At 45.5% G+C, this 19,328-nt stretch overlaps 1 protein-coding gene across 1 annotated transcript in view; it reads left to right on the top strand.

Annotated features, from left to right (window-relative positions):
• The window catches only part of LOC138784478 (ras-related protein Rab-10-like), a 34,453-nt gene extending 19,929 nt beyond the window's left edge, over positions 1-14,524 (top strand). Inside the window, exons 5-6 of the mRNA XM_069960060.1 lie at positions 13,966-14,067; positions 14,202-14,524. Coding sequence (XP_069816161.1) covers positions 13,966-14,067; positions 14,202-14,282 — 183 coding nt within the window. The 3' untranslated portion in view covers positions 14,283-14,524. The remainder of the gene's footprint in view (positions 1-13,965; positions 14,068-14,201) is intronic.
• The last annotated feature ends 4,804 nt before the right edge of the window (positions 14,525-19,328 follow it).

Genomic DNA, 19,328 nt, shown 5'->3' on the forward strand with positions numbered 1-19,328 from the left:
CTACTATTTGGGGGAATGTTTCGGGCTTACTGCTTATATGGGGGCACAGAGAGGGCCTGACTACTATTTGGAGGCATGTACTGGGCATACTGCTTATATAGGGGCACAGAGGGGGCCTGACTACTATTTGGTGGAATATATTGGGCATACTGCTTATATGGGGGCACAGAGGGGGCCTGACTACTATTTGGAGGCATGTACTGGGCATATTGCTTTTATGGGAGCACAGAGGGGTCTCTGTTACTGTGTGAAGTTACACAGATGAGAATTTGTATAGAGAAGAGGATTATGCTGCATCACAGATGAGCCTTAAATGTTTGTCTGGCAGATTCTGCAGAGCCGAGGCATCACCAGTAGAAGTCTTAATGGTGGTCCAAACCAGAAGAAAAGAAAAAGTGCCTGCAAAAACATCATCTGCAATTCATGCAGAGAAGACGCCCCCTGTGAGTCTGGTGTTGAGTATTGTCTTATGTTAATGTATTATTATTTTTTAGTGGTATGAGGTATTACAGTTTGTCTCTATTCACATAAATGGAACTGGATTGTAATACCACACAACCTGAGGACTGGGATGGAGCTGCTTATGAAAGACAGTATCCAGGTTTTTTTGAATGCTGGATGACTCCTTTTACCCCTTGCCTCTAAAGCCTGTTTTGGCCTTAATGACCAGGCTCATTTTTCAAAATCTGACCTGTCTCACTTTATGCACTCATAGCTCAGTGATGCTGTAACGTATGCTAGCGATTCTGAGATTGTTTTTTCGTCACATATGGCACTTTATATTAGTAGCAAAATTTGGTCACTACTTTGTGTATTTTTTGTGAAAAACATCAAAATATCATGAAAAATTTGAAAATTTTGCATTTTATGAACTTCTGAAATTCTCTGCTTCTAAAAAAGCAAGCCATAGCACATAAATTAGTTGCTAAATCACATTACCAATATGTCCTCTTTATTCTGGCATAATTTTGGAAACATATTTTACTTTTTTAGGGTGTTATGGGGCTTAGAAATTTATTAGCAAATTATCACATCTTTTTTTAAATGGATTTAGAAGGCTTGTATACTGGAAACCCCCATAAGTGACCCCATTTTGGAAACTAGACACCTTAAAGAATTAATCTAGGGGTATAATGAGCATTTTAACCCTACAGGGGCTGGAGGAAAGTATTCACAATTAGGCCGTAAAAAAATCGAAAATTTAAATTTTCAAATAATATAAACGTTTAGATTAAAGTTTCTCATTTTCAAAAGGAACATGAGAAAAAAAGCATGCCAAAATTTGTAACGCAGGTTCTCCTGAATACAACGGTACCCCAGATGTGGGCGTAAACCACTGTATGGGCACACAGCCGGTCTCAGAAGGGAAGGAGCGCCAATTAGCTTTTTTAATGCAGATTTTGCTGAAGAAGTTTCTGAGCGCCAGGTGCGTTTGCAGAGCCCCTGTAGTGTCCGCAGAATAGAATCCCCCCAAAAGTCACTCCATTTTCGAAAGTACACCCCTCAAAGAATTCATCAATGAAAAACACGAATTTTTCCAATAATATGTTTGTTTAGTTTGAAATTTCTCAATTTCACGAGGAACAAGAGAAAAAAAGTACCACAAAATTTGTAACGCAGGTTCTCCTGAATACAACGGTACCCCATATGTGGGCGTAAACCACTGTATGGCTACACAGCCGGGCTCAGAAGGGAAGGACCGCCAATTAGCTTTTTCAATGCAGATTTTTCTGAAGAAGTTTCTGAGCGCCAGGAGCGTTTGCAGCGCCCCTGTAGTGTCCGCAGACGAGAAACCCCCCAAAAGTCACCCCATTTTGGAAAGTACACCCCTCAAGGAATTCATCTTTGGGTGTGGTGACCATTTTGACCCCACAGGTATTAGAGGAAAGTATTCAAAATAAGACAGTAAAATTGAAAAACTAGAATTTTTCCAATAATATGTTCGTTTAGTTTGAAATTTCTCAATTTCACGAGGAACAGGGGAGAAGCTGCATGCCAAAATCTGTAACGCAGGTTCTCCTGAGTAGAACGGTACCCCATATGTGGGCATAAACCACTCTATGGGCACACAGCAGGGATCAGAAGGAAGGGAGCGCCAATTAGCATTTTCAGTGCAGATTTTGTTGAAGAAGTTTCTGAGCGCAAGGTGCATTTTTTAGTGCCCCTGTAGTGCCAGCAGAGTAAAATCCCGCCATAAGTCATCCCATTTTGGAAAGTACACCCCTCAAAGAATTCATCTTGGGGTGTGGTGACCATTTTGACCCCACAGGTATTAGAGGAAAGTATTCAAAAGTAGACAGTAAAAATGAAAAACTCGAATTTTTCCAGTAATATGTTCCTTTAGTTGGAAATTTCTAAATTTCACGAGGAACAGGAAAGAAAATGTACCCCAAAATCTGTAACGCAGGTTCTCCTGAGTAGAACGGTACCCCATATGTGGGCATAAACCACTGTATGGGCACACAGCCGGGCTCAGAAGGGAAGGAGCGCCAATTTGCTGGAGCAAAACCGCAGCTAGAAACAGTTATTAGAATAGCACTGTTACTAAAATACAATAAAAAAATTAGATTACAGGTAATATGGGGTGGTTACGGACAATCTGGGTTGGTTACGGATAAACTGAAGTGCTTATATGTAATTTGGGTTGGTTACGGCAATCTGGAGGGGGTCTTTGGCAATTTGGGGTGGTTAGAGGCAGTGTGCGGTGGTTAGAGGCAACGTGCGGCGGTCAGTGGCAACGTGCGGCCGTCAGTGGCAACGTGCGGCCGTCAGTGGCAACGTGCGGCCGTCAGTGGCAACGTGCGGTGGTTACGTGTAATCTGGCGTGATTACGGGCAACCTGGGGCGATTAGGGGCAACGTGCAGTGGTTACGGGTAATCTGGTGTGATTACAGGCAACCTGGGGCGGTTAGGGGCAACGTGCGGTGGTTACGTGCAATCTGGCGTGATTACGGGCAACGTGCGGTGGTTACGGGCAATGTGCGGTGGTTACGGGCAACGTGCGGTGGTTACGGGCAACGTGCGGTGGTTAAGTGTAATCTGGCGTGATTATGGGCAACCTGGGGTGGTTACGGGTAATCTTTTGTGATTACATGCAACCTGGGGTGGTTAGAGGCAACGTGCGGCCGTCAGTGGCAACGTGCGGCCGTCAGTGGCAACGTGTGGCCGTCAGTGGCAACCTGGAGCGGTTAGGGGCAACGTGCGGTGGTTACGGGCAACATGCGGTGGTTAAGTGTAATCTGGCGTGATTACGGGCAACCTGGGGTGGTTACGGGTAATCTGTTGTGATTACATGCAACCTAGAGTGGTTAGGGGCAACGTGCGGTGGTTAGGGGCAACGTGTGGTTGTTACGGGCAATCTGGCATGATTATGGGCAACGTGCGGTGGTTACGGGCAACGTGCGGTGGTTACAGGCAACGTGCGGTGGTTACGGGCAATGTGCGGTTGTTACGGTCAACGTGCCGTGGTTACGGGCAATGTGCGGTTGTTACGGGCAACGTGCGGTGGTTAAGTGTAATCTGGCGTGATTACGGGCAACCTGGGGTGGTTACGGGTAATCTGTTGTGATTACATGCAACCTGGAGTGGTTAGGGGCAACGTGCGGTGGTTAGGGGCAACGTGTGGTTGTTACGGGCAATCTGGCATGATTACGGGCAACGTGCGGTGGTAACGGGCAAGGTGCGGTGGTTACGGGCAAGGTGCGGTGGTTACGGGCAATGTGCGGTTGTTACGGGCAACGTGCCGTGGTTACGGGCAATGTGCGGTTGTTACGGGCAACGTGTGGTGGTTACGTGCAATCTGGCATGATTTCGGCCAACCTGGGGCGGTTATGGGCAACGTGCGGTGGTTACGGGTAATCTGGGGGGGTTAGGGGTAATTTGGGAGTAAACTACAATTATTACTATAATAAAAAGTATGTGTTTTATTTTTTTGTGTGTTTTTCACTTTGTACTTTATCCATTCATTTTCACTGTAATACTATGATTACTGTGATATTTTTTATCACAGTAATCATAGTTTAGTGACAGAGACCAAATTGGTCTCTGTCACTTAAAATTTTCAGAGCTGGATGCTTCTGGCGCACATGCGCACATCAGAAGCAGCCAGGACACCGAAGAGGAAGGAGCTCCAGGATCAGGTAACGTATAATGGGAAGGGGGGGTGACTGGGGGACGGGGGTGACTGGGGGGGTGGGGGGCGACTTGGGGGCGACACTGTAACACTTTTTATCCCCTGTCACCAATGATTTATGGTGACAGGGGATAAAAAGTGCCGGCAGCACTGGGAACAGGCGATCGGCGGTATATAGTATATACCGCCGATCGCCTGCTCCGGGACCACACGGGGGGGGGTCCCCGATCACTGCCCCATGCTCTCCGCTACCTCCGGTGGCGGAGAGCATGGGGCTTTGAACATTCTTTCATTTCCATCCCTGCGAACAAACATCGTTTGTTCGCAGGGATGGGGGCGGCCATCTTGGATCTGATGGCCGCCCGGGGAGGGAGCGGGTTAGTGATCGGGGCACTAGGGGGGCTGATCTGGGGTCTGATTATTACATTTTCATCTCCCCCCACCGTGGATTCACGGTGGGGTGAGATGAAAGCTGTCGGCGGCACCGGTACCGGAGATTGCCGGTATAATGTTGATATCGGCGATCTCCGGTACCGGCGGCAGTGGAAGGGGGGCCGGGGGACACAGTGACAGTGGCGGCGGGAGGAGGCAACGTCCTGCAGCCTCCTCCCGCCGCCCGATCGGCGGCAAACACCACATCTCCCCCATAGACGCTGCGGTCGCATCGACCGCGGCGTTTATGGGGTTAACTGCCCGGGGGGAGCGCGGCTCCCCTCCGGGCAGAGGCAGCGGGAGGATGTGGTGTGATACTGCCTCCTCCCGCTGCCCGATCTCACTTACGGGCTGCGGGGGGAGGCAGGAACAACATGACGTATGGGGAACGTCATGTTGCATTAACTACCTACTTTACATGACGTATCCCAAACGTCATTTTGCGGCAAGGGGTTAATAGGGTTGTCTAAAATTGGAAAATAACAGTTACTTAAACAGCACAGCAACAGAGACAGCAGCAGCTCTGCCCTGTATGTCAATATATATATATATATATATATATATATGGGGGGGGGGCCCTGCCTCCAACTCATACCTTGCCCCTCTCCACCCATGCTGCTCCCCTCTCTGCTCCCTGTCATGTTTGCATCCTCAGTCTGTGCTCAGAAAACAGAATGTGAGATAGTTTTTGTGGACGCACCTTGTTTTCCTGTGGGAAACCTCTCGGGTATTAGTTAAATTCGACAAATATTCCTCTCTCAGGATGACTTTATAATATAGATATTGAAATGGGAAATTTAGAAAATATCACCAAAAATTTCTGCCATGTTTATGAGCTCTCAGGTCAGATTCAATTAAACAAATTACACAAATGAGGCACTCAGAATTTTTAATTGATCGGCATTTGAAAATCCGGCATCTTCCTTGATAGTAGGATTGCATCTCAGGAGCTTGGGATCTTCTTCCATCACACTTGGCCAAACAACCACTTCTGACTGGACGGTCATAGCTGTGTGGTAATCCAAGCTCCCGATACTGCTCAACCATCCTCCAGTATAAATTTACTGTAAGAAACGTAGAAGATTGTCGGCAGAAAAAGACCACCTAGTCCATCTAGTCTGCCCAGCTATTATTTCCTTAATTATTATTACCCTAGGATAGCTATTCGTATATCCCAGGCTGGTTTACATTCAGTTACAGAATATACTAACCACATCTGCTTGGAGGCTGTTCCAAACATCTACTAAACTTTCAGTACAGTCATATTTTCTCATATTGATTCTGATCTTTCCCCCAACTAACCTCAGATCGTGTCCCCTTGTTCTTATGTTTAATTTGTAATTAAGGATTAGAGTCTCAGGAACACCGCAGAAACTTCCAGTAGTCATATGTGCCCTCCAGAGTTCTCTCTTCCGCTCACCATGGAAGAGAAGCATTAAAAGATAGTTAGATCTTTCAATAGCACACACTAAAAAATGTCACACAAACAGCCAAATCTACACTACTACACAAGGCCGGATTAAGGTTGGTGGAGGCCCCGGGCGACGACAACCCCCCCTCCCAAAAAAAAAAAAATCTATACCACGATCCATACAGATGGCTACTTACTGTAGGTGACTTAGCACAGACCCCTCCTCGCTCCTGGCTGTATGGCTCAGCATCCTTCTCTGTTATGCACGTGGTCACTAGAGGCTGCAGTGCAGAGGATGATGCGAGGCCCTAGAGACAGGAGCGGGGGGGGGGGACTAAGTATCAGGGTGTATTCCCACGTTGTGTTTGTGTTTATAACACAATGTGAGAACACAGCACTTTCTGTGCGCTGTTGCCCACTGTGTTAAGGCCCTATTTCATGGCTTGATATCCTAGGTAAGCAGCACCGTTCTGTTAGAGTTCGGGCTGGTGGAGGCCCCTAAGTGGTGGAGGCCCCAGGGCACATGCCCCGGGTGCCCTTCCTTTAATCCGGCCCTGCTACTACATGTATTGCCTGATATATACCATCATCATATATCTAAAAGATAGGCACAATAGCAGCCTTCACCTAAAGCTTACACTGTGCCCATAGAGGACATTTACTTCCCCCAAATGCTGTGTGCTTTTTTAAACCTTCAATACATCATTAAAAAAAGCAAAGTAAGAGGAGTTGAAAGAGGGTACTCACCTTAAAAATTTTTTTTTTTTTTATGGTGAGTGCACTCTTTCAACTCCTCTCACTTTATGATTGATACAATACGACTAGATTTTGTTAGAGAGAGCACACCATTATAACCGCTTAAATTAAATTAAATTATATTAAAGTAGTACCAGTCTCTCTTTTTAAAAAAAAAAATACCATAGCTACCCTTATAACATGACGAAACATATCGGCCACACAATGACTGATGGTAACACTCTTTTTGATCTATCTTCTTTCTGGCAACTGCATTTTCTAGCAGAATTAAATGCACAGCTACTTCTAGCACATGATCACAGACATAGACCACACCTATCATACAGCATACAACATGCACATGCGCAATATTTGGAAGAAAGTCTGTATTATAAAATGTTGAGTATGATAACATACCCAACTTCATCTTTTGCTGCTTTCTTACTCATGGAGGTCTTCTTGTTTTATCTTCTTTCTGGCCATAACATCTTATTACACAACAGAAACCACAGCTACTTCTAGCACATGATCACAGACATAGGCCCCAACTATCATACAGCATACACATGTGCAATTTTTGGAAGATAGCCTGTGGTGAGAAATGATGGGTATGATAGCATACCCATATTCATCTTTATCCGGCTTCTTACCCATGGAGGGTACTTATCTGACCCAGGTCTTCTTGTTTACCTTCTTTCTGGCCTCAAAACCTTTTTGCAGAATGGAAACCACAGCTTCTTCTAGCACATGATCACAGACATAGGCCACAACTATCATACAGCATACAACAATCACATGTGCAATATTTGGCAGATAGCTTGTGGTGAGAAATGACGGGTATGATAACATGCTCATCTCTTTCTTTAGCTGGCTTCTTGCTCATGGAGCGTAGTATTCTGTCCCAGGTTTTCTTCTATCTTCTTTCTGGCCACGGCATCTCCTTACAAAACAGAAACCACAGCTACTTCTAGCACATGATCACAGACATAAGCCCCAACTATCATACATCATACAACATTCACATGCGCAGTATTTAGAAGATAGCCTGTGGTGGGAAATTATGGGTATGGGGAAATTTTCATCTTTAGCTGGCTTCTTGAAAAGTAGGGTAGTCATCTGTCCCAGTTGTGTCTTCCTTCCGGCATCGTCTTGCAGAATGGAAACCACAGCTACTTCTAACACATGATCACAGGCATAGGCCACAACTATCATACAACATACAACATTCACATGTGCAATGTTTGGAAGATAGCTTGGAAGAAATACTGGGTATGATAAAATGCTCATCTCTCTCTTTAGCTGGCTTCTTGCTCGTGAAGGGTTGTCCTCTGTCCCAGGTCTTCTTGTCCTATCTTATTTCTGGCCATCACATCTTGCAGAACAGAAACCACAGCTACTTCTAGCACATGATCACAAACATAGGCCACAACTATCATACAGCATACAACATTCACATGTGCAATATTTGGAAGTTAGCCTGTAGTGAGAAATGGTGAGTATGATAACATACCCCTCTTTCTATTTAACTGGCTTCTTGCCCATGGAGAGTAGTCATCTTTTCCAGGTCTTATTTGTTGTCCAATGTTCTTTCTGGCCTTGGCATCTTCTTGCAGAACAGAAACCACAGCTACTTCTAGCACATGATCCAAGACATAGACCACAACTATCTTACAGCATACAACATTCACATGCGCGATATTTGGAACATAGTCTGCGGTGAGAAATGATGGATATGATAGCATACCTATATTCATCTTTATCCGGCTTCTTACCCATGGAGGGTACTTCTCTTTTCCAGGTCTTGTTTTACCTTCTTTCTGGCCTCGGCATTTTCTTGCAGAACACAAACCACAGCTACTTCTAGCACATGATCACGGACATAGGCCACAACTATCATATAGCATACAGCATTCACATGTGCAATATTTGGAAGATAGCTTGTGGTGAGAAATGACGGGTATGATAACATACCCATATTCATCTTTAGCTGGCTCTTCACCCATGGAGGGTACTTATCTGTCCCAGGTCTTCTCGCTTACCTTCTTTCTGGCCACGGCATCTTCTCGCAGAATGCAAACCACAGCTTCTTCAAGCACATGATCACAGACATAGGCCACAACTCTCATACAGCATACAACATTTACATGCGCAATATTTGCAGCCTGTGGCTGGAAATGATAGATATGATAACATACCCATCTTTCTCTTTGGCTGGCTTCTTGCCCATTGATGGTAGTCATCTGTTCCAGGTCTTCTTGTTCTATCCTCTTTCCAGTCACAGTGTCTTCTTGTAGAACGGAATCCTTGGCTACGTCTAGCACGTGATAATAGACATAGGCCCCAACTATCATACAGCATACATCATTCACATGCGCAATATTTTGAAGATAGCCTCTGGTGAGAAATGAGGGGTATGATAACAATCTTTTTCTTTCTTCTTCTCCCATGAGGGTAGACTTATCTCTCAAGTCTTCTTTTTCAATAATGGGTACTGCAACAGTCTTTATCTCTAGCTGGCTTATTGATTTTTTTTCTCACCAATACAGTGTTTTACAAATAGAAACCCTAGATTGTGTGCCAAGTTTAATTCTGGTTTTATTTTTCCAAATGATGGATCATTATTTTATCTTGCCCAACACATTTTGCAAAAATAATCCTATGGCTACCCCAGGACCACAGATAAAATGTCATCTATCCCCTCATAAATAACATTTATACATACGTAAGGCTATGTAGTGTTTAATTAGCATTAGTTCAACATATTTTTCCGTGATTGTGCAGTAAATTGGCAATTGGCAGTAAAATATCGGAAATTTTCACTAATTAAATACTATAGCCCAGATTTATCAAAGGGTTTAAAATACATATTGGTGTAAACTGTCCACAGCAACCAATCACAGCTCCTCTCTCATTTTACCAGAGCTGAGCTGTGATTGGCTGCTATAGGCAGTTTACACCAGTGTATATTTTACACCCTTTGATAAATCTCCACCTCTGTGTGAACCAGTGTTCAGAGCAGAATTTGCCCAATCCCCCCTCTAGTAATGTTAGAGAGACGTCATCTGTAGTCTTTGCCCCGGGATCATTCTCTCTCCCTGTTCGGCATCTTTAAAAACAGGAAGAAACATTTATATCAAACCTTTCTAACAAGACAGCTGCTGTTCCCATAACAACCAATCAGAGCCCAGCTTTCACTTTATATAACAATGTTATTTCCAGCAAACATTATCAATAAGGGTATATTCACACGAACGGACTCGCAGTGAGATTCTCGCTGCGAGTCCGGCAGGTCCTGGCAGTTCCCACACACTATATACTTGCTGTGGTCTGAACGACTGCAGCGAGTATGTAATTCTACCGCCCTTAACCCCTTCTGCTCCCGCCCGGCTCCCCCGCTGTAAGCATACATTACCTCTCCTCGCTGCACGGGTCCGGCGTCCTGCTCTCCCGTCCGACCAATGAGTGTGTTGCCCAGCCGCAGCCACTGATTGGCCAGACGGGAGAGCAGGACGCCGGACCCGTGCTGCGAGGACAGGTAATGTATGTTTACAGCGGGGGAGCCGGGCGGGAGCAGAAGGGGTTAAGGGCGGTAGAATTACATACTGCTGCGGTCGTTCAGACCGAAGCGAGTATGTAGTGTATGGGAACTGACAGGACCTGCCGGACTCGCAGCGAGAATCTCGCTGCCAGTCCGTTCGTGTGAATATACCCTGAAAGTCTGGCTTATGTCCGTGACTAATACATACAGTATGTGTGTGTAACATGGAACTAAAATTGAAGGTTATAATGGATGCGTCCATAACCATACCTGGTGGAGTCCCAGTACAGTAACATCCAGTAACTGCGCAGAGCCATAGGGTTTCATCCCCTTAATTGAAAACAACATTATAGGTTGTAATCTTGTAATACACCTGCCCCTCCCCCATTATCTCTGCACAGTTGGCCTAGATAGACCCACCTGTATTGTAGTTCAGCGGTCTTCATCCTGTGGCGCTCCGACATACACATGGACGTCCCAGGAGGAGTTGTCCGTGTAGCAGGAGATAGAGGACGCTCCTGTGATGAGTATTTTGGGGTGTAGTTTCTCTGGTGGCGGCACGCTGTGTATGAGGTCTGTGTATCTGATCCCAGATTCATTGCTGCTTGATGTGTCCTGATGTCAACCAGAGGCATTGTGACATCACATTGTTTGTAATACTACTGTGGCAGCCAATCAGATTAGTGCTTATACCTTTCAGAATTGAAGCAATGATCTGATTGGTTGCTAAGGTCTTTGTGGCAGCCAATCAGATTAGTACTTATAGGTTTGCCAATTGAAGTAGTGATGTGATTGGTTGCTAAGGTCTATGATTGTGGCAGCCAATCAGATTAGTGATTATAGGTTTGCCAATTGAAGCCGTGATGTGATTGGTTGGTATGGTCAATGGTCCCTATTACAAGAGCCGTCATCACATGATGTCCTATGGGAAGTAAGGGATCCTGATCAATGAAATGTAAATAGAAACAATGAGGAGGTATAGTAGTATATTGATATATTAGTGACAGTGTATCTTGCTGTGTACGGCCTCAGGTGTACAATGGGGTGACTGACAGCACATTATGGAACAGGGGAGACATCTCACTACTGGGGAGGCCATTAATAACCGTCCACTAGTAAATCTGGGCTTTTCTCCCATAACAACTAACTAGAGCGGAGCTTTCATCTTACCGAGCTCTGATTGAATGCCGGCTGTCATTTTGCATTTTTTAATTTCAAGTTCTTTTACTATCTGCTGATGTAATATCACACTAACAATGCAGGTAATTTTTCTTGTCGGCTGTATTAGGCTTTTAGAAAGTAAGACCGAAAGGTCACGTTGACATCTAATCATTAAGTTTCAGTATACAAAACTGACCGGTGTGGTCCTGTACTGTAAAAAACCCGTCATAAAATAGCTCCAAGTGGCAGGTAGACGCATGTCTCTGTGGTCAATTAAGGCTGAACCACTTCCTCTCTGCTTATTCCTATAGTAACACAGACTGCAGCATTTAGTCATCACTACCATCATTGTTTCTTTTTTAGATGAAACACCTACATATTATTTTGGAACCTTTACTGTAGTAGTGCTTATTTTTCTGCCATAGTTAAGAAAGTTTGAAGAAAATAACTGTATAATTCATTCTTTTCTTTATGTGTCTGAGTTGTCATTATATGGTGCAGTGCATAAGGCATTCCTGTTAGAGGACAGGTCCCTTTGTATATGGCTTGAAAAACAACAACATTCTGCACATACACATAGAGATCTGTGGTATGTCTCAGCTAGAACAGCAATTGTTCAATCCTATTTACAGTGCATGCCTTACATGAATCATGTTGAACCTACTGAGACTACCAAGGAAACTGGCCATATACAGTACATGGGGCTTTCATTAACCACAACATAGCAGATCAGAGATAGGCTATGTTCACACAATGTAATATTTCAGTAAATAGCGGTCACTAATTGCAGTGGAATCAGCGTCCGTTCTTTACTGCAGGGGCGGCATTGCATTAAGGTCAATGCAATGCTGCCCACTGTGCCCACACAGCGTTATGTTAACACCCGTTCGCTGTTCAGTGAATAATGTCCAGAAATAATAGCTGTTCACACAATGTAATGTGCAGCGGAGGCTAACTGAATGGCTAACTGATTTGCGGACACACCCGATGGTGCCTGCAAGTCAGTTGTAAAAAAAAAAAGAATGTTCCTGCAGCCGATACAGAGGTATCGACTGCAGGAATATCCTGAATGCAGCCCAGTGGCCGTCAGTTTACCAGCGTCCATTGCTGTATCGTATTTTATAGTCTTGTTGAATCCTGTGATGTGTACAGACACTATAACAGAGACCCATCGGCATACGGCATGCAGCAGATTGGCCAACTTTGTTTATCGCTGCTGAACGGAGTCTACAACAGGGCCCGCAGTCTCCAACACAAATCACTGCTGTTTCACAGTATGGAGAATTTACCATTGCTTTCAGCAGAAAACTGTGTCTCATTTTTCTGCAAAACACATATAAAAAGTTGCAAATATGTCACCAATTAAGTGATTGCTAAATTTTACACCAAACCCTACACAAAAAATTGGTAACCCCCCCCCCCCCCAATAAGTTTGTGCAGAGTGACAAATCTTTGGCTAAATTTGGCCAGTAATGGCATACACTGTTTTATTAGGGCCAAAAAAAATTCCATCATTCGATCGTTTGTGTGTAATTTACAGACCATTGGTGGCTGAAATGGTAAAATTTTGGCCAACCGATATTATGTGTTGTGAGCTTGAAGCTCTAACTTTGGCGACTTGGGTGCAAAACAGGATGTGTAAGACCAGGAATACCCTTTTAAAGAGTTGCTTAAAGGGAACCAATCACAGCGAAAATGCCCCTAATGATAAGTAAACGTGCTGGTACATCACCCAGCATGCTTCCCAAACATCCCCCTGTACCCTCTGTGCCCTCCTTGATTACACCATAATCTTACATTTCTGAAGTCCCGCGCTGTATGGTAAATAGCTGTAAGTAGTCACAGTGGGCTAATCTAGTCACGGTCCTGGGTGTAGCTAGGCAGGGTCCTGGGCGGTTGCGAGCGCTGTAATCACACCCAGAGGGGCGTGATGGAGACCTGCGTTTTGCTGACGTCACCCAGGGCCTGCGTTCCATGTTGGCGGTGCGGCAACGTCTTTAGCACACTGCGCATGCGCTGTATGGCGGGAAAAAACGCTGACATACTGCGCATGCATGGCGAGGTCTAAGGCACGCCGCGCATGCGCAGTATGTCAGCGTCTTTTCCCGCAGAACGCAGGCCCCGGGTGGCGTCAGCGGAACGCAGGTCTCCATCACGCCCCTCTGGGACCCTGCCTAGCTACGCCCAGGACCGTGACTAGATCAGCCCACCATGACTACTTACAGCTTATTACCATACAGCGCGGGACTTCAGAAATGTAAGATTATGGTGTAATCAAGGAGGGCACAGAGGGTACAGTGGGATGTTTGGGAAGCGTGCTGGGTGATGTACCAGCATGTTTCCTTATCATTAGGGGCATTTTAGCCGTGATTGGTTCCCTTTAAAATTCACTTACATAGAATCACGAGGGTAATGTGAAGACATTCATAAAGTAATCTGTACAGTCATACATTACCTGTCGCCCACTGCATATCATTCCTGTGTAAAGTGTCCCTATTGGGCTTTTAGATTGCTATACCATATACCTTGTCCTTCTGACATGTTGTTGTTTTCTAGCTGGCTTGGGAATATGGTATACCATTTTTTGAGACAAGCGCCAAAGAGAATATCAATATTGAAAATACATTCGATATGCTGTCAGCGACCATATACGCAAAGGTAAGTTTTATACAGTCTTCCTGGAAATTCTTAATTGATCTTCATTTATTTATATGGAAGTCAACTTAATCATTGTATGTTGCTTAGTTTTAAATTTTGGCACAGAATTTCACTTTAAAATCTTTCTTTTTCAGAGGTCGTCTGTATTAATTGATCACAATGTGGTGAACCTGAGAGAACCAAAAAAAAGCTCATCCTGTGTGAGTTGCTGGTGATTGAGAGTCAGGAAACCTGTGTGTGAATGCACTTCAAGATGATCCAGATGTACCATTTAGCAGTATTTTTGTATTTAAACACTGGAATAGATGTCAAATATATGTATATTATAGTATGTCCACATTTACTGGCTAATCTCTGCACTGACGGTAGTTGTGTACAGCACACACAATTACACACAAATGTGTGTATTTGTGTGGGTACAATCTTATATTGCTTTGTTAGGCTGGGTTCACTGTATTCTGGTCAGTATTTTGAGCCAAAAACAGGAATGGGTCCAAAACACAGAAAAGGTGCAAATGCTTCTATTATATTTTCTCTCTGTGTTACTTCAACTGAAGATTTTGGCTAAAAATACTGACCATATACTGACTCATATACTACATGTGAACACAGCCTTTAAGGCAGGGATGAGAAACCATTGGCCCTCCAGCTGTTGCAAAACTGCAATTCCCATTATGCCTGGAAAGCCAAAGCTTAGCTTTGGCTGTCCAGGCATGGTGGGAATTGTAGTTTTGCAACAGCTTGAGGGTCGTAGGTTCCTCATCCCTGCTTGAAGGGGTACTCCGGTGAAAAAAGTTTTCTTTCAAATCAACTGGTTTCAGAAAGTTACACAGATTTGTAATTTACTTCTTTTCTTCCAGTACTTATCATCTTCTGTATGCTCAACTGGAAGTGGTGTATTCTTTCCAGTCGGACACAGTGCTTTCTGCTGCCACCTCTGTCTATGTCAGGAACTGTCCAGAGCAGTAGAAAATCCCCATAGAAAATCTCTCCAGCTCTGGAGAGTTTCTTTCACGGACAGAGGTGGCAGCAGAAAACACCACTTCCTGGAGGACACACAGCAGCTGATAAGTACTGGAAGACAATATTTTTAAATAGAAGTAAATTACAATTACAATTAATATTTACAATTAGTATTTCTGTCAGTCTTTTTTTAACCAAAACCAGGAATGAGTAGAAAAAAAACAGAAACTGTGCTTTCCATTATAATTTTTCCCTGACTGTTCTACTCCTGTTTTTGGTTGAAAAAAGACTGCCCGAAAGACTGACATAAATAATATGTGTGAACATATCCTTAAAATGAAATGCTACCTTTTCACATTTGCTGGCATAGCATTTCTGTGCAGGAAGAATTATTAGTAGAGGACGTACAGTAGGTTCCAATATGCACTTAAACGGTATAAAAGTATATATTAAAGCAGCTATCAGCTTTGTTTCCAGCGCATTAGTACCTAGATTTGAACAAAGCATTGTATATTGAGGGAAGATGTGAGCCGTATATACAATTCTGAAGTTCTAGTGGCCCATTGCATTATAAGTAAATGGAATGTATGCTATACAAAAAATATTATGCAGCTTATGTAGCAGGTATATGTAGGCAATATGTTACAATATTGTCTCACATTAAGAAATTTTCCCTAGATTTACTAAAACTGTATAATTCTTAGATACTAAGCCGGGAGAGGTGGAAGCAGGGCCGGACCGGCCATAGGGCACTTCTGGCAAATGCCATAAGGGCCGGACCGGGGGATCTAAATGAAGCTAATTGCTTTGTTTGATCTGCGTTCCGCTCATCAAGCCGCCAGCCTTTCAGCGCTGCTCCGCTCTCGGCCGCTGCAGCCAGTATGGCAGGAAAAGCTGTATCTAACCCTGGGAAACTTCTCCCAGTTTCCCAGAATTGCATCCAGCTTCTCCCTGGCACCCAGAGTGGAGAGGCAGGGAGTGGAGCAGCGCTGAAAGGCAGGCGGCTTGATGAGCGGAGCGCAGATCAAACAAAGCAATTAGCTTTGTTTAGATCAGCGATTTGCTCATCTCTAATTATAATCTTTTGTAGTCTAGGGCTGCCTTCACACATACAAGATATATGGTCCGTATGCCTTTATATTACAGACTAAACTCTATGGGACACCCCGCATCATAATTTATTATTATACAATGAACTCTTGAACAGTCAAAGCACTACCCTATTGAAATGATGATGAAGGGAGTTCCGTAAGAGGTGAAGAGTTCATTCTGTGATATCTGTGGTGTTCATCTTACGTGTGTTCTACTCAGGGGCGGTCTTGGCATTTCTGGGGCCCCAAGCGAAGTTATGTCTGGGGCCCCCCCCTCAACACGCGTTCCAAAACAATAGACCGCTGTGTGTTGCCCCCAGTAGTATATACCCCTTGTGTCCTGCCCCCAATAGTATATACCCCTTGTTTGCTTCCCCCAGTAGTATATAGACCCCTGTGTGTTCCCCCAGTTATATATAGCCCCCCCCCGTGTGCTCCCCCAGAAGTATATAGACCTCCTGTGTGCTGCCCCAGTTGTATATAAACCCCCTGTGTGCTCACCCACTAGTATATAGACCCCCTGTGTGCTCCCTCAGGGGTATTTAGCCCCCCTGTGTGCTCCCCCACTTGGATACAGACCTCCTGTGTGCTCCCCCACTTGGATATAGACCCCTGTGTGCTCCCCCAGTAGTATATAGACCCCCTGTGTGCCCCACCAGTATTAAATAGACCCCTTGTGTGCTTCTCCAGTAGTATACAGACCCCTGTGTGCTCCCCCAGTTATATATAGACCACCTGTGTGCCTCACAAGTAGTATATAGACCCCCTGTATGTTCCCCCAGTAGTATATAGACCCCCTGTGTGCCCCATCAGTAGTATATAGACCCCTGTGTGCTCCCCCAGTAGTATATAGCCCCCCTGTGTGCTCCCCCACTTGGATATAGACCTCCTGTGTGCTCTCCAAGTTGTATATAGACCCCATTCTGCTGCCCCAAGTTGTATATAGACCCCCTGTGTGCTGCCCCCAATAGTATGTAGACCCCTTTGTGAAGCCCCAGTAGTCTATAGCCCCCCTGTGTGCTCCCCCTGTTATATAGCCCCCCTGTGTGCTCCCCCATTTATATAGACCCCCGATGTGCGCTCCCCCAGTTAAACAGACCCCTGTGTGCTCCCCCTCCCATATAGTATATAACACAATAAAACAAACACTTATACTCACCTGGGTCCGGGCGTCTCCTCTTCTCTTCACTCTTGTGGCCGCAGGAAGGGTTTTCCCTGCGATCACAAGAGGCTGCACTCCCCTTGTCCTGGCGCCGATGCTCCAGTAATGTCACTGGAGCGCCGGCACCACAAGGACAAAGCTGCCACTTGTGACCGCAGGGAGAACCCTTCCTGCAGCCACAAGAGTGACTGACAGGAAGGGGGCCAATGTCTCCCGCCCTGTCAGTGCTGCTGCATGTAACTATGAGCGCTCATTACGAGTGTTCATAGTTACAGTTCAGATGGCAGCAGCGAGCGGGGCAGCGGCCCTGTCCAGCGGTCTTGAGCACAAGAGCGGGGCAGCGGCCCTGTCCAGCGGTCTTGAGCACAAGAGCGGGGCGTGGGGGGCCCCCCTGGATGTTGGGGGCCCCAAGCGATCGCTTGGTGTGCTTGGTGCCAAAGACCGCCACTGGTTCTACTACTGGTCACGCTGTGAGGTGATAGCGGTGACGCCACTTCTGTGGTGGTTGGTAGTGCAGTATAGCCTTGCCAGTGATGGTACTGACATGACGCCAGTGCTTGTTCAGCACACAGGTGTGATGGTATACCTGCTTTAAGTTGTGTCTGGCTGTACTGTTCCCCAATGGTCGGTGACCTGCCAGGTTGTGATGGGTCCCTTGGGCTTTTGTTACAGTGGTCCGGTGTGGGAAGATGACCCACCTGGACTGTCGGTACCGCCACCCACAGAAAGAGGAAGGTAACCCAAGGAATGTGTAGCTGGGATGTGTAGGTGCTGTTGCAATAATCACTGAGCCCCAGTAAAATAAATAGAATGGCTTTACTAACAGTCTTTTGTGATATAGGATAAGTTGGTAATAGACAACTTCTAGGGTACAGACTCATGTTCACTGGATCTCTGCTGGGAGATGCTTTAGGTGCTGAGGTAGAATAGTGGTGCTTGCGAAGCTTAGTGTTGAGCAGTGAAGAGAAGTTTGTCGTGAGAACCCCAACCCAGGGTAGTAGTGTGCTCTGTATGTAGACCTTTGTTACGGTACGTAGACCTTTGTTATGGTAACTTTGCTCTATCTGGGTCAGTTTCTCTGTAGCTAGGAGACTGCCCTGCACTGTTTCGAGAGGGTTACGGCATGGGCTGGGGTGATCCCTGACTTGTCCTCCTGTTGGGGTCTAACACTGCATAGAGTCTGTAGTTAGACTATAGGAACGGAAAGTCTCTAGGTTCTCCATACACGTGTGTCCAGGACCAACTCACTAACACACTCAACTCTCCCGGACAGAGATCTTGGCAGAGCCAAGACCTGGCTAAGTTCTGTAGGGATGCTACACTTCCTCTCCCTAAGTGACTACACCCTACAGGGATATGTAAGAGCCCCTGTGAGTGGTGAAGAAAAGAGTGTGCAAAGAAAGAAGTATAGAGATATGTAGAAAGAAAAGAAGCATCTCCACTAGACCACAGAATCACAGAATACAAAAACAGTGACCCTATAGTGACTACAGCTGTGCTACATATATATATAAGCTTATACATGCTTATACAAGCCGTGTCACAGAACAGCCGGCGTGAACCTGGCCTTAGACTGTGTAATCTAAGTTTGCTCCAACTTTTAGGCTATGTTCACACTACGTAAAAGTACGGCCTTGTTTGCCATCGGCAACAACGGCCGTACTTTGTGAGGTATGGACATAGCCTTATCTTCTGTGGGATCCCGGCCGGAGCGTATAAACATTGTATACGCTCCGTCCGGGATCTCGTATGGGTCTGCAAATAACTGACATGTCAGTTTTCTGCGGCCGCAATTCAGTGAATTGCGGCCGCAGAAAGACCTGCCAGTTCCCACAATGAAGCGAGCCGCTTGCTTCATTGTGTGCTGTGGGAGGTTCTGATGCGGGCACGTGCTGATGCGCCCACATGAGAACCCTTCGGCCGGAAAGATCATCCGGCCGGTACTTAAGTGATGATCCGGGTACTTAAGGGATGATCCGGGCAGAGGCTGGCCGTTCCGTGACCCGGCCATGGTCACGGAACAGCCGGTCTCTTACTGAATGTGA

The sequence above is a fragment of the Dendropsophus ebraccatus genome, chromosome 2 (assembly GCF_027789765.1).
Source record: "Dendropsophus ebraccatus isolate aDenEbr1 chromosome 2, aDenEbr1.pat, whole genome shotgun sequence".
NCBI lineage: Eukaryota > Metazoa > Chordata > Amphibia > Anura > Hylidae > Dendropsophus > Dendropsophus ebraccatus.